Source organism: Lissotriton helveticus, chromosome 1_2 (genome assembly GCF_964261635.1).
Source record: "Lissotriton helveticus chromosome 1_2, aLisHel1.1, whole genome shotgun sequence".
NCBI lineage: Eukaryota > Metazoa > Chordata > Amphibia > Caudata > Salamandridae > Lissotriton > Lissotriton helveticus.
In genome coordinates, this window is record NC_136058.1 from 114,070,766 (window position 1) to 114,087,336 (window position 16,571).

At 41.9% G+C, this 16,571-nt stretch overlaps 1 protein-coding gene across 1 annotated transcript in view; it reads left to right on the forward strand.

The window, feature by feature from the left end:
• Positions 1–16,571, forward strand: part of LOC144798765 (cytochrome P450 2J2-like) — a 515,175-nt gene that overhangs the window by 252,734 nt on the left and 245,870 nt on the right. Inside the window, exon 6 of the mRNA XM_078669801.1 lies at positions 3,270–3,411. Within this exon, the coding sequence (XP_078525927.1) occupies positions 3,270–3,411 (142 nt within the window). The remainder of the gene's footprint in view (positions 1–3,269; positions 3,412–16,571) is intronic.

Sequence of the window (16,571 nt, forward strand, 5' to 3'; positions counted from 1 at the left end):
CTGACATTCATACATCGCCACATCACCTTCCCCACCACCCCCCAGCAGCTGACCCGCACCAAACGGGAGTTCTACCAGGTGGCACAATTCCCCTATGTGATAGGGTGTGTTGACTGCACACATGTCCCCATCTGTCCTCCATCATCCATCGAATACATCTTCCGCAACCGAAAGTCATATCATTACATCAATGTGTAGATCGTCTGCAATGCTAAGCACATCATTACGGACCTCGTAGCCCAATTCCCAGGGATCACACACAATGCATACATCTTCCGTCACAGTGGCATCCACAGGCGCCTGATCAACGGTGATTGTGGAGAAGGACACCTACTAGGTACGCATTGATGCATCATCGTTTACTCCATCCCCACATGTATCATTGCATTTATGCTGCTGACCATTCACTCCCCATCCTGCAGGTGACAGCGCTTACACCTTGCGTGAGTATCTACTCACTCCCTACCTCAACCCAGCAACACCTCAAGAGCAGCGCTACAACAGAGCACACATCAGCACAGGAGGTGCCTTGCAGTACGACCCCGTGATCTGCTGCCAGATCATAGCTGTCTGTGCCATCCTGCACAACATCGCCACCCGTAGGTGGATACCCATAGAGGTGGACGGAGAGGATGAACTACCTGCACAGCAACCCCCCCAACATCAACAGGCACATGTGCCCAACACATCAGAAGGGCAACGGAGGCGGACATATATCACACGGCATCATTTCTGAGACAGGTAAGAAAGAGCCTTGACAACATGATCTGGTTTGCAAGGGTTTAATGGACATGAACAGTAACACCTGACTGGTGCAGATAAATGTAACACAAACATGATGCAGCTGAAATAATAGCAAAACTTAAATTGTCCGTTGTCACGGGTGCTGCATGTGGCACTATAGTTGGCCCATGGTTACGTCACCATGGATAGGGAGACATTGCCACATGGCTACTTGCGTTTGCCACGTACCCCCAGTCTCCTGTCCCGTGACTCCTCCACATCTCCACAATGAGTGTCAGTGGCTGTTGCGCTGCGCACACTTCGCCTCCTCCCGCTGGTCTCCGGCAATGAGACGCTGCTCACACTTGAAGCTGCCTCACTCCCCTCATCCACTCCCACACCGCTGACACTGACAGTTCCAGACTGCAGATGCTCCACTGCAGTGGTCACTTTCTCGAGGGCCCTTGCCGCATCCCCACAATAATGCCCTAAGTCCACCTGCAGGGACACGGACCTGCGGGAGAGCACAGCTGTGCTGGTGCTCAGCTTAGTGATGGCCCTAATAGTGGAATTAGTATTGAGCATGTTCTGCCTGTGCCACCGTCGCTCACTTTGTTGGCCTGTAACAACAGCACGTGTCAGTTCCTGCAGGCATAGCTTAATGTCATTGTTGCCCTCAGCTACGGCTGTGGTGAGCTCACGCAAAGCGTCAGTCATGGTGCCAATTCTGTTGGACAGTTTTGTCATGGTGAGATTAATTGCACCCATTTGTCTCCCCTGCAGGCGCTGGACACGCAGCATCCGGGTCTCAATGACTCCGTACACATCTGCCGGATCCACTGGTCTCGCTGCAGCCCTACCCAGGGGCCCGGACCTCTGTCTGACACGCTGACGTGCTGCAGTTAGGGTGGTTGGAGTGACGACAGCCTGCCGTGGGATATTTGGGGCTGCTGTACTCTGCTCCGTCTCCATCTCGTGCAGGGAGGGGACATCTGCCCTGCGGCTCTGCGGAATTGTCTGCACGGATGGCGGTGGTGGAGGTGGTGTTCTTGTCCGCACGGATGGCGGTGGTGGAGGTGTTGTCCGCGGTGGTGGTGAAGGGGAGGACATGGCTTCATGTCCCTGTGGGTACTCCGCATCGGTCACCACTGGGGTCTCAGAGATGACGAGGCGGCCGCTGTCATCAGATTCCATGGGGGATGCATCTGTGTGTGAAACAGTGCATTGTTATTATTTTGTCATTATATGTGGGTATAGCATTCTTTTGTCTATATAAAGTACATATTTGGACTGACATTTTGCCCTTTGCTGCTGTTTTCATATCATTCACCTCTAGGGTCAGACATGCACTCATTCATGTTATGACTACAACTCCCATGATGCAACACTATGGTGAGGGTATGTGCTTTAGGCACGGCTACATGTGCACTGTGTCTGGCATGGGGGAGTGGGCAGGGATTGAAAACACGTTGCATATCCACGCTGCCATGCATCTTACCTTGTCCTCCTTCCGCAGCACCAGAGGTGTCCAGTTGGGTGACCCCCACAACAGCTTCAGGTTCAATTGTTGACTCCACAAGGTCCTCCAGGGCTGTGTTTGGTGTCACATTGGATGAACCCCCACCTGTGCCTGCTGCATCCTTGACCCTTTGAGCAATCTTCTCCTTTGCCCTTTTTCGGAGGTCATACATTGACCTGCCTCAGGCACCTTCAGGGACAGCTTCCCAAACAGCTTCTCATTTTTGCTGCTGACACCCTCAATTAGTATTTCCAAATGAGGTCGCACACTGCTCGTCCCATCAGCGTGTGACCCCAGAGCATGATTGATTGATTGATTGTGGGTTTCTAAAGCGCTAGAATCGACTCCCGAAGGAGTATCTCTGCGCTGTAGACCGCTGGGAACCCGTCCTGGCTTTCCCTGTGAGATGGTCCCTACTGGGTATCTCCAAGGTGAAACCAGGCATCCCCGGCGTATGTGGGGGGCCGTTGTGGAGATGTGGCAAGCTAATGCCCAGAGTTGCCGAGTGTGATCCCTAGTTAGAGTAGGCACCAAGGCGAGAAATATCGAGTCCGTTGACCCTGGTCCAAGACCAAGACCAAGACTATATTGCTCTTTCTCACCTGTGTGCTTCTTCCTTTGCCCACTTTTCTTCCTCATGGGCTTCTCCCCACCCTCCATGTTGCTTCACCCTGCCCTCAATTTTGCTTCATCCTCTGCCTACTTCGTCGGCACACTTCTGCATTGCAAGATTAAAAAGAAAAATGCATTAATGCTACTTATTTTTTAATTTACCAATCCATTTCGGATTGGTAAAGTAACAAAAGAGACCTGCATAATTTTTTAAGTGCTCTCATACACTGGCCTCAAAATGACAAGACTGTATTGTTGTACCTTTTGTCTATTTTCTCCTTTATCCATGCTGCACAGACAAGACCTATTAGTTTTGCCTGTGCAAGATTATTACTTTGTTGTTTTAGGCAATAAAAAAATTATATCTTTCCCAAACAGTTTAAGGATTTTAAAAATAATTATCTTCTCCAAACAGTTTAAGAGTGATCCTAGTTCAAGTTTTGATGAGGAAAATTTGGCACAGTGCACCTTGGATCTGTTCTTCGCAGGCACCGAAACAACTTCAACTACTCTGCGCTGGGCTATTCTGTACATGGCAGTATACACAGAAATTCAAGGTAATGTTAATCAGAATTAAGATATGGATCACTCATTAAATCAAGGTATTTTACCTTAAGTTTGAAGGATATACATTTGTTCGATAGATTAAATGTTACAGAGCAGCAAACATACATTCTGAGTTGTCTGCAGCAGACATTACCCCACTGGCAATGTACTTAAAAAAAGAAATAGCTAAAAATTCTAGGGAAGACAGAATATGGGAACTCAAGAGAAGACATTGAAAAATAATAATTACTGTTTAAAATATGTTAATTGAAAATTATTTAGAGGGCTGTAAATTCCTTGACAGAATATTGTACTGTTCCTAAAGCATTGTATATCTGCCTTCTCAAGTTTTATTTTTACTTAAACTTTTTTCATATTAACAATAGTCTTTTTTTTTTTTTGGGCTGCAAACACATTTTATTCAATAGCGTTTTTTACGCACAGACGTATACATCATTGGGCAGTATATGATCTCAGTCTTCTGGTTGTGATATATGATACATTAGAATTGTTCCACATAAGACTAAAACTGTTGTTTCAAAGTGTAAGACAGCAGCTTAAGTTGCTACTGCAACAACTGGGTTTGGGTACACATGTGTGACCAGAGGATGTATGAGGAGATGCAAGCACTCAAACAGAGGAGAAACATCTGTCACTACATGCCTCTGGGAACCGTTTCTGGCTAGAAACCTCTGGTGTGAAGAACCCCATGGCATTGGTCACTCCTTAAAAGATATAGTCCTGATGGAATAGTTCGGAGTAACAGGAAGATGTACTACAGTACTGGACAGAACAAAACACTCCCTAGCAGATAATTTATGTGACATGAAGTGCCCCTCGGTCATTAATAATGCTGACTTCCGTAAAATTAGGTCACGCTGTTTGTACATTGAACAGTGCTCTAATTTAACTCTTTTAGCTTAATGAATGTTTTACTCATTGGTAGAGAGAAAATCCTAATCTTGAACAGTGGCTCACAGAGCCAGCTCAAGATAGAGACTCAATGACAACATAGGGATATATTCCTACCTAACAGATGTTAGCAACATAAGAAAGCTTTGGCTAAGCTTTTTCAAAAGGAAGACCCATTTAGTACAACTCCCTCTCAACACAGATCAGAGGCCATTTTGACTAGTAGAAAAGATGGAAAAATAGTAATCAACAAGAACAGACTTACCCACTTCCAGCACTGGGCCAAGCAAAGGCAGAGTCAAGACTATGAATGCTACTCTGCATACACCAGTGCATACTGATGCCAGAATTATGAACAGCTCAAATACCATTAGCCTTCTTTGGATCCAATTAGTAACGTGCAAGTTCACAGTCTCCCTTGAAAGTTGAAGATCACATTAAGAAGGTCCAAAACAGGGCAATGTCGCAAATATATTTCACATGAAGAACAAGACTTCCCAACCTCCTCCCCATTTACCCTATTCTTGCTCCCACCCCTAAAACAGTTTTTTGGCCATTGACTGGGAGCTGAAAACAACATGAGGGTAGTATGCAGGATCACAAGCTGGGGAATGTGTCACTTTTTGCTTCTTCTCTACAAACAGCGGGAAAGCAAGTATGTTACAGTGCCCAAAGGCATGCGATAACCGAGTCTTGCAGTCTGATTAAATGTGGGTCTTAATTTACAACCATCAGCACAGGATGATCTGATATGAGTTTTCCACTTGTAGGTTAGGATGTGGGCAAGCACTATTAATCCATTCCTCACACACTTTAATATGTGCCGTATTTACTGCTGAGACACTATTCTACCTCTTAACAGGCAATGAAACGTTTTATAGACTGCAAAGGCAATAAAGTTTCCACTGAATTTGGGAGCCTGCTTCTCTGCATGTTACAATAACCAAAAGCACAGCATTTATTCTTTAAAAAATATATATATAACCATAGAAGTCCATTTAACGGTGAAGATAGTCTAGTTGAAGCGACAGTCTTTAAGATTATCAATACAAGATTCTGCAGAACATACATCTCGCAGAGAATATGTCCAAATAAAGTTTTACGATGTCTTCTTATGTTAGACTGTCAATCAGGGAATCCCTCATACTGGTGGCAATAGTACTCGGCTGAGCATCATTTAGTTTAAAGACGCTCTTAATGACAGAAATCTCACTGCTGGTTGTGTCCAGTCCACAAAAGGCACACCAATCGTTAACAACCATCCCTGCAGCAATCACCTCACTGCCACGATTTACTGTTCCAGCAACAAGTGGAACCTGTAAAAGTGAAGAAAGTTCATCTTGGTCTTCAATGGAGGATTTTGGATGCACCAGTCCACCCTGGTTGCTGAAGGCACAATAAATGACATAAAACAACCTAGGCAATCGTAATGTGCATAGTTTACAATAAAATGTTGAGCGAAAAAGAAGCTACCAATCAATTAAATTTCTAATATTTATTCACATATATATATATATATAAAAAACAACACATCAATTACAGACATATAAAAATTATATGTGAGTGAATCAATTAGTCACAATACTAATAAAACAAAGAAATACAACACAACAATTTTCGAATTACAACAAATAGATTTTTTAAAAAAAACATATGCCAAATGGTAGAATGAAGAAATGTGGGGAGATCAAAAGGAGTACCAGATAATTTGGGTTCTAATAATTTACGGGAATATTTCAAAATGGGAGCGGGTAGAGATTGTGATATGCACATGAATGTTGAAAATTCCTGAGGGGAAAAAGTTGATCAGAGATCTTTTTCTAGATCAACCCATTATGTTTGATATTTTGGGGAGTCCAAATTCAAATAAGCAGATTGTCTTAATAAACAAGCTGCATCATATTTAGAAAAATCAAGAACATTTACAACTCTTTCTTATTTGGAGTGTTTTAATTTTAATAAAGACATACAAGCTTTTTTATTGTTCCTTAGAAATGCAGAGATTATAGAATTGGTCTTCTGAAAGGATTTGAGTGGTATGTTCAGTGGAATATTAGAAATAGTTTATTTTATAATAGGTACTAGCATCATCTTGATAGTGTCAAGACGACGCCACCAAGAAAGGTGTTAAAGATGCCATCTACTAATTAATGAGGTTATTTTGTGAGTACATTCTTCTACATTTAATGATACGGAATGTGGAGGTTTTAGTAGAGTAAATAAAGCATAAACCAACATATTTGATTTTCTATGAATTCAACATTAAATTGGGCATCAGAATATCCTGTTTGAACATGAATTCTCTTAGTGATAATATTTCACATTTATTGTTATTTAGTTTGTAACCAGCAGCTTCATTTAATGAAGATGGAATTGAGGTGTGGCCTAAACCATTTCAGTATGTGAAAAATAAAAGGCCAATATATTTGGTTAAAAGATTTCTGAGTATGTATGGCGATTTCTGCTAAAGATTCAAACAAATGCGAAGATTTTGATTGAAAATCAGAGAATAGACGAATATAATCAGGTGTATATCTCCCTTTAACAAATCTCCTAAACAGTGTGAAAAGGAATATTATTAATTTGATTAAAAAGGAAATAATCATGAAAAAAGGAAGTAAAAGATTAAGCCAATGGTGCATCTAACAGAAGTGAGTCGTTAAATCTGCAACTTTTTAGCAAGTTTCATGTAGGAAGAATTGCTAGTTGTATAGTGATAGGTGCATGATCAGAAGTTTAGATAGAGCCTATATCTGCTGAATGTAATTGTTGAGCTAAATTATGTGAGATGAAAATGTGATCTGTTCTTGATTGGGCGTGATGGACTGGAGAAAATGTGTATATTCTCTCAATGTGGGATTGCATTACCTCCATGAATCAATTACATTGCTCTGTTTCAGAGCATGAACAATAAAGATTTTGCGATTTGTTCGCAATATAAGGAAATGTGGAATTGCGATAAATGAATGGAGCAACAATTTGATTCATGAGCCAAGACAAAATTATGATTTGGACATTGCATAGGTTTGTGAGTAACACACCAAAATTGACAGCAAGTGGCAGTAGGACCATAACTATTAAAGATAGTTATTGGAAATGTATCAATTAATAGTTTGATGCGTAACCCTCGTCCAACATCATCAAACTCTAGGGATATTAAATGAATCACTACATACAAAGTGATGTATGGCATAAAACTAGGACTCAATTTTCTCTACCATTTCCTGGAGAAAAGATCTTACTACCCCATCCTATTTTCAATTTTAATCATTCACTTTCTGTAAGTTGATATTTTTGCATGAGTTTAATGTATACAAAGAGTCAAAACTCATTGTCGTTTAATTGGAGAATGTAGAACTCTGACATTTCAAGACACAATTGTCAAGGACATGAGGAAGAAAAAAGATAAAAATATAGATCAGACCCAGTGAAGAGGAGATTAAACAAGAACCATGTAACAATCAGTGGAAGTGATAATATGGTAGGAAGAAATGAAAGAGATAAATGTGAAATAATGAAGTGAGGTAATGAAAAGGAGAGGGATGGGGAGAATCGAAAAAAGGAGGACATTTTTATTTTGAACATATAGAAGAAATACCACAGGGAAGGTAAAGCGAGAGAAAAATATACCTAAAGTTTAAAAATGGTTGGGGAAGGTGAAACCACTTGGAAAAGATTACACGTTTGAAACTCCACGCGGGTGGACGCAAGGAGGACTGCGGAACTTGAAACAAGGAACGAGCACAGGAATAAACACAATGATAATACCTGTAAGAGAAAATATATGTTATTAAAAGGATTTAACATTGTAGGTGTATATAATCCATAATAAAATATTTGTATATAAAAAAAATATAAATTTCAACAAGAATATGTGAAATTCAGTTGACTAGAACTATCAAGCAAATTAACAAATACTTTAGCATGAACAAGTCAAGATTCTTAAATTCTCCATTTTCATTACCCTGCAAGTCTCAAGAAAGACCTTCAATCGGCTCTGTTGTTTTATGTTGTTGTATTATTATTATAGGTGACTTTGAATGAGCAAGGATGAAATAATCCAAAACGAGAACCCAGTGAGCGAAGTGCTTGTCTCATATTACGAAAGTCTTTTCATCTATCTAAAGTAGTTTTGGCATAGTCTTATGAGAAGTATAAATCATTTTCTGACCATAAAATACATTTTATCATTTTAGCTGCTTAAAGGACTTTAAGTTGGTCGGTATATTCCAGGAAGTAAAGAATAATAACTCTTTGCTTTTTAGAAGTTGTAGCAGCCGTATATGTATTACCTAATCTGTTTGCACCTTGAAAATTGAGTGAAGTCTTATCTGATACGTTTAGTAATTTAGGAAGGAAGGATTTGAAGAACATAATAGGATCAGAACCTTCAGTACCTTCCAGGAAGCTTTAAATACATAGATTATTCACCCTATTTCTGTTTTCAAGGTCCTCAACCAGCCTCTGTAGAATAGTAATTTGTGTCTGATGGATGGTCAGTATGATAGACATATTGGTGAAAGAGGTAATGCATTGTTCAGCTGTGGAAAGCCACTCTTCCATCTGAGACCATCTTTCCCTAAGAGTTTGTAGCTTCAAATGAAATGAAATGAAAATGGTACTTATAAAGCGCATGACTACCATAAGGCCTCACAGCGCTAAGAACCTAGCCTGCGAGTGCGTGCCTTAACTGGATGGGAATAACAACTTCTTTAAATGCCTTAGAAAAACCAGATGGTCTTCTCCCAACCGAATATGGTCAGGAAGGGTGTTCCACCTTCTGGAGGCAACATAAGAGAATTGTTGGCCTTCACTTCTGGTCTTAACATTCGTCTCCTCCATGTAGGGGCATAGAGCATGGATCTCCTCTAACAAATTGTCCATTGTCCATTGAAGCAGTGGGAAGAGATTTTGTAGGGGATGGTGGATCTTTTTTAAGATGTTTGGTAAATGCGTTCCAGCAGCAAGTGACAAATAAGCGATAGCTGAGTTGGAGGAAGAATTATTGCCTCTATGTAAAGGAGCAAGTGTATCTTCCATCTTCAAGAATTGAGCCAATATGGAGGATTTGATTTTTTTAAGTCTGCCCATAAATAAGATGGATAGCAAGTTCTGAAATAGTATTCGTTGAGAGTAATATTCTGTCTTCACACTACTCAATTGTCACAGATGGTGGATATTATGAAGAGATAAGCTGAGCTAATGCTTGAAAACATGGTGTGTGAACGTCCTCACACAATGCTTTGCACAAATAGCCCTTGTAGTAAATACTTTCAATGGTAATGAAAGGTTTTCAAATGGGTGCACTAGTCCAGATCATCGATGAAGTACTATGAAAACCATTTAAAACCAGGGAAAATTGTTTGTAGTATGACGCTCTGTTTCCCTCACTTCTCTGTTGTCCTAAAATGGCGGGCACTTTGATGTGAGGAGATGCACTAACACAAGGAGCATGGCGTGTGCCTCTCCCCATCTCCTTTTGAAAGGCCGAAAAGATGCCTAACAGTTATTTGAGCAATACACTCTGAAGTTGAGAGTTTTTATACTGTAGAACCACATGGAAATTTTGCCTTGTAACATGAATAACATTTAACCATGTTCCTATTACCACAACAACAGGTGGCAAGTAATTTGCTTATGTCATTGGCACCATTTTACATTTATCAACAATGATTTCTGGTCTAGTCTTTGTGACAATTCAAAGGTTTTCTGAGATGTGGGATTCTCTCTGTTCTCCCTCTGTTCCTTTCTCTCTCTTGTTTCTTCTCCAGCATTTTCAGTTATCATAGGTGGTCATCCTTCTGTTCCAATTCTTATGGGATATGCATGGTGTGAGAAGCTGGCCTGGTATGTAATGTCTACTAATGTAAGTAGGTACCTAGCACCAGTCCAGACAACCCTTATGGCGATTTAAGAGGTTTTAGACAACCTTAGAAAGCTCTCTAAGTGGTAGCTGTGGAGAGCAGCCTTCAGGCTTAGTCAAGAAGGAGTGTAAAGCCGCTTGTTTTACCAGAATGCAATCTTATAGTATAGATTAAGTGAAAAAAAACACACAATGTATTTATAAATATATGTATTTATTATATAATACTTTCTAGCACATAGAAATAACTCCTACCCGCAGCTATGCACAATGCACACAATACTTTATCAAAGAAACACCGTAAATAGCACGTAATACACAGTGGACCCCAAAGGGGGACCAAACCGTATACTATGAAAGTGGTATAAGAACCACGACTCGGGTCAAGACAATGTTGAGAGGATGCAGAAGTGCTGGGGACCCAAAAAACCACCCAAGGTGAGTAGATAGGGACCCCATGGAGAGTGTGTGCAGTGTGGGAACACGACCGCATGCTCCTTACAAGTCTATGTAAGTCGCAGTTGGATTTTTAAAGATTAAGGACCCTTCAGAGTGGACCCTGAAGAAACCCTGTGGAAGACAAAGGTTTGGAGAACCTGTGGATACGCTAGTACCCACATTACCTACACCAGGGAATGCTGCTACATATGTGTGAACAGGTGTCAGACACCGCCGCGAACCCAGAAGAGGACTTTAGGAAAGTGCCACTGCTGAAGGAGGAGAAAGTGTCCGGTGGAATCCGCTGATGGATTCTAGATGAAAGGTACCTGCAAGCAGAGTGGACAGAGTCTATGTCACTAAGGAGCGACAAGGAGACTTGGAAGACGAATGCCCTCCGATGTCAGGATGGGCGACAGTGACCTTGACTCTGCAGCTGTGAGGACCAGGAGATGCTGAGGAGGGCCAGGAACTGTGCACGAGCTGTGCCACTAAGGATGTTGAGTGCTCAGGGGTTGGTGTCTGGCGGGAGCACCAACAAGCCTTTGCAAATGCATCCCACACAGGAAGTGAAGAGGGAGCAACGTTGGGACCAGCAAGGTCCAGGGGACTCACCACAAGCAGGGGAGGCAGGGTAGGCCCCAAGCAATCAGGGGAGCCTAAGAGAAATAAGTGTGACGCTCAAATGGACCCACAGGCCAGAGGCACTGGAGTCGCAAGAGGACCTCAAGCAGCTCACCAAAAGATGCAGGCCATGATGTGGTGTGGCTGAAGATTCTGGTCACTGGAAGTGATCAATGTCAGGGCTACTTGGAGCCCGAAGATCTTCTTGGAAGGCAGCCAACAAGCCTTTGCAACTGCAAGTTGATGCGGTGCACAGTGGTTTGGTTATTGCAACCACAAGGGATACTGGCCTCAAACCTGCTGAGGGTGCAGGGCAGGCCTCCGGGAGCTGTGAAAAACCACCACCTGTGTTGCAGAACCTTACGGAATCCGGAGGAGCTCAGGATCAGCAGACTGGTCGACTTAGTTGGAGTGCCTGCGAATACAGGGGAGTGACTCCTTCACTCCAAGCGAGATTCCGTAAGGTGTCTTTCATCCCCACAGGCCTTGGAAGGTTCCTGTATGGTGCACAGGCACAAACGATGTAGCAGACTGGAAGGGAGGCGAAGTCGAGCCCAAACAAAATCTAGCGAAGTCTAGAGTGCCTAGACGGTAAATAAAAAAAAATGTAAATCCAGTACTTGTATAGCGCAAGAATCACCCCCGAAGGGGTATCTTGGCACTGGTGGCCGTTGGGAAGATTAAGGGAGCTATTGCCCAGAGTCGCATGGTGCTGGGCAGACCACTGCCGCCGGAGCCAGGGATTGAACCATGATCCCCAGCGTTCAGCGTCAGTCGTCCTGGCCACTGCGCCACACCTCTTCCCTTACGGTAGAAGTAGAAGTGGTGTCTGATCTGAATCTTATCCCACAACGAATCTAGGGACCTACACCCAGGTAAGCCCTTAAGTACCCTAGGGAAAGGGTTCGGACGATTCAGGGGACCCTCCCAGGGGAGGGTCTGGACAGGGGGGAGGTTACTCCCATGTCCTTTGTCCAGTTTTGCGCCAAAGCTGGAGCCAACGGCTCCCAGAACTGGTTTGAATTGAACTATGCCTTGGGACGCCAAATGGGCCCCTCATGCAGACTGAGTGGCGCTGGCAAGTGCACCCACCTTACCCCAAAACACTAAATCCTGTCTGCAAGGTGGTCACATCTCCCTGTGACAGGATGCCTATTGTTCTGCCTTCCCCTGCTTGAGCTTGGCTCAGCAGTAGGAGGGCAGAATCGTGTCTCTGGTCGGCAGCAACCATTTTGTGCTGTCTGGGTCAAGAAGGCTGGTACCGGGAACACTGAGAGCCTAACGGAGGGCTCTTCCAGTGCTTGGAATCATACCTCCCACACCATTTACAGTGTTGGGGTATGTTTCCATCATGTTAGATACCAAACATGATAGAACTCATTGCATCCAGTTTCGATATGGTCATCGTGTAATTACGCTGTGCCCCTCTATATATTATATAGCTGCTTCACTGACAACCCGGGAGAATGGACTCCGTAGGCTGTAGGAGTGTCCTGCTCATGCAGGGGCATCCTCTCAGTTAGAACCAAGCACCCAGCCTTCAGGATTGTAAAGGCTTGCTATAGGGGTGGCTTATAGGTTTTAAGTCCAGTCACCCTAGATATAGGAAACCTATATCTTTAGTAAGTGGTGCAAGCAACAACGTACACATGCTGCAATGGCAGGCCCGTAGTTCTATTTCGAATGGTCTCTCATCGGTGGCATAATACATGCTTCAGCCCATTGGAGACCTCTGGTGTACCTGTGCCCTGGGTACATGAGTACCATATACTAGGGACGTACAAGGGTACCCAAGTATCCAACCTGGGGTGTACCTAAGCACTGAACATAACAATTGAGGGAGAAAGGAGATATACTGGGGTCCTGATTAGCAGGATCCCAGTCAGACTAGTCAAATACAGCTTAGCACCAGACAAAAAGTGGGGGTAACCATAGAAGCAGATCATACTTTCCTATACATGGGCAACCTCTAGCTACAAATAATTCTACCCCCTCTGCCCTCATATATAAATCTATTTCCTGTTGCCATTCTCTTTTCGTAGGGATTTGTGGGAATCCTCACTTCCTTGACTATTAAAGATAGTTTTTGGAAATATATAAATTAATAGTTTGATGCGTAACCCTCGTCCAACATCATCAAACTCTAGGGATATTAAATGGATATGAAGTGATGTATGGAATAAAACTAGGACTCAATTTTCTTTACCATTTCCTGGAGAAAAGAAGATCTTACTACCCCATCCTATTTTCAATTTTAATTATTCCCTTTCTGTAAGTTGATATTTTTGTATGAGTTTAATGTATACACAGAGTCAAAACTCATTGCCGTTTAATTGGAGAATGTAGAACTCTGACATTTCAAGACACAATTGTCAAGGACATGAGGAAGAAAAAAGATAAAGAGATAGATCAGACCCAGTGAAGAGGAGATTAAACAAGAACCATGTAACAATCAGTGGAAGTGATAATATGGTAGGAAGAAATGAAAGAGATAAATGTGAAATAAAGAAGTGAGGTAATGAAAAGGAGAGGGATGGGGAGAATCGAAAAAGGAGGACATTTTTATTTTGAACGTATAGAAGAAATACCACAGGGAAGGTAAAGCGAGAGAAAAACATACCTAAAGTTTAAAAATGGTTGGGGAAGGTGAAACCACTTGGAAAAGATTACCCGTTTGAAACTCCACGCGGGTGGACGCAAGGAGGACTGCGGAACTTAAAACAAGGAACGAGCACAGGAATAAACACAATGATAATACCTGTAAGAGAAAATATATGTTATTAAAAGGATTTAACATTGTAGGTGTATATAATCCATAATAAAATATTTGTATATAAAAAAATATAAATTTCAACAAGAATATGTGAAATTCAGTTGACTAGAACTATCAAGCAAATTAACAAATACTTTAGCATGAACAAGTCAAGATTCTTGAATTCTCCATTTTCATTACCCTGCAAGTCTCAAGAAAGACCTTCAATCGGCTCTGTTGTTTTATGTTGTTGTATTATTATTATAGGTGACTTTGAATGAGCAAGGATGAAATAATCCAAAACGAGAAGCCAGTGAGCGAAGTGCTTGTCTCATATTACGAAAGTCTTTACATCTATCTAAAGTAGTTTTGGCATAGTCTTATGAGAAGTATAAATCATTTTCTGACCATAAAATACATTTTATCATTTTAGCTGCTTAAAGGACTTTAAGTTGGTCGGTATATTCCAGGAAGTAAAGAATAATAACTCTTTGCTTTTTAGAAGTTGTAGCAGCCGTATATGTATTACCTAATCTGTTTGCACCTTGAAAATTGAGTGAAGTCTTATCTGATACGTTTAGTAATTTAGGAAGGAAGGATTTGAAGAACATAATAGGGTCAGAACCTTCAGTACCTTCCAGGAAGCTTTAAATACATAGATTATTCACCCTATTTCGGTTTTCAAGGTCCTCGACCAGCCTCTGTAGAATAGTAATTTGTGTCTGATGGATGGTCAGTATGATAGACATATTGGTGAAAGAGGTAATGCATTGTTCAGCTGTGGAAAGCCACTCTTCCATCTGAGACCATCTTTCCCTAAGAGTTTGTAGCTTGAAATGAAATGAATTGAAAATGGTACTTATAAAGCGCATGACTACCATAAGGCCTCACAGCGCTAAGAACCTAGCCTGCGAGTGCGTGCCTTAACTGGATGGGAATAACAACGTCTTTAAATGCCTTAGAAAAACCAGATGGTCTTCTTCCAACCGAATATGGTCAGGAAGGGTTTTCCACCTTCTGGAGGCAACATAAGAGAATTGTTGGCCTTCACTTCTGGTCTTAACATTCGTCTCCTCCATGTAGGGGCATAGAGCATGGATCTCCTCTAACAAATTGTCCATTGTCCATTGAAGCAGTGGGAAGAGATTTTGTAGGGGATGGTGGATCTTTTTTAAGATGTTTGGTAAATGCGTTCCAGCAGCAAGTGACAAATAAGCGATAGCTGAGTTGGAGGAAGAATTATTGTCTCTATGTAAAGGAGCAAGTGTATCTTCCATCTTCAAGAATTGAGCCAATATGGAGGATTTGATTTTTTAAAGTCTGCCCATAAATAAGATGGATAGCAAGTTCTGAAATAGTATTCGTTGAGAGTAATATTCTGTCTTCACACTACTCAATTGTCACAGATGGTGGATATTATGAAGAGATAAGCTGAGCTAATGCTTGAAAACATGGTGTGTGAACGTCCTCACACAATGCTTTGCACAAATAGTCCTTGTAGTAAATACTTTCAATGGTAATGAAAGGTTTTCAAATGGGTGCACTAGTCCAGATCATCGATGAAGTACTATGAAAACCATTTAAAACCAGGGAAAATTGTTTGTAGTATGACGCTCTGTTTCCCTCACTTCTCTGTTGTCCTAAAATGGCGGGCACTTTGATGTGAGGAGATGCACTAACACAAGGAGCATGGCGTGTGCCTCTCCCCATCTCCTTTTGAAAGGCCGAAAAGATGCCTAACAGTTATTTGAGCAATACACTCTGAAGTTGAGAGTTTTTATACTGTAGAACCACATGGAAATTTTGCCTTGTAACATGAATAACATTTAACCATGTTCCCATTACAACAACAACAGGTGGCAAGTAATTTGCTTATGTCATTGGCACCATTTTACATTTATCAACAATGATTTCTGGTCTAGTCTTTGTGACAATTCAAAGGTTTTCTGAGATGTGGGATTCTCTCTGTTCTCCCTCTGTTCCTTTCTCTCTCTTGTTTCTTCTCCAGCATTTTCAGTTATCATAGGTGGTCATCCTTCTGTCCCAATTCTTATGGGATATGCATGGTGTGAGAAGCTGGCCTGGTATGTAATGTCTACTAATGTAAGTAGGTACCTAGCACCAGTCCAGACAACCCTTATGGCGATTTAAGAGGTTTTAGACAACCTTAGAAAGCTCTCTAAGTGGTAGCTGTGGAGAGCAGCCTTCAGGCTTAGTCAAGAAGGAGTGTAAAGCCGCTTGTTTTACCAGAATGCAATCTTATAGTATAGATTAAGTGAAAAAAAAACACACAATGTATTTATAAATATATGTATTTATTATATAATACTTTCTAGCACATAGAAATAACTCCTACCCGCAGCTATGCACAATGCACGCAATACTTTATCAAAGAAACACCGTAAATAGCACGTAATACACAGTGGACCCCAAAGGGGGACCAAACCGTATACTATGAAAGTGGTATAAGAACCACGACTCGGGTCAAGACAATGTTGAGAGGATGCAGAAGTGCTGGGGACCCAAAAAACCACACAAGGTGAGTAGATAGGGACCCCATGGAGAGCGTGTGCAGTGTGGGA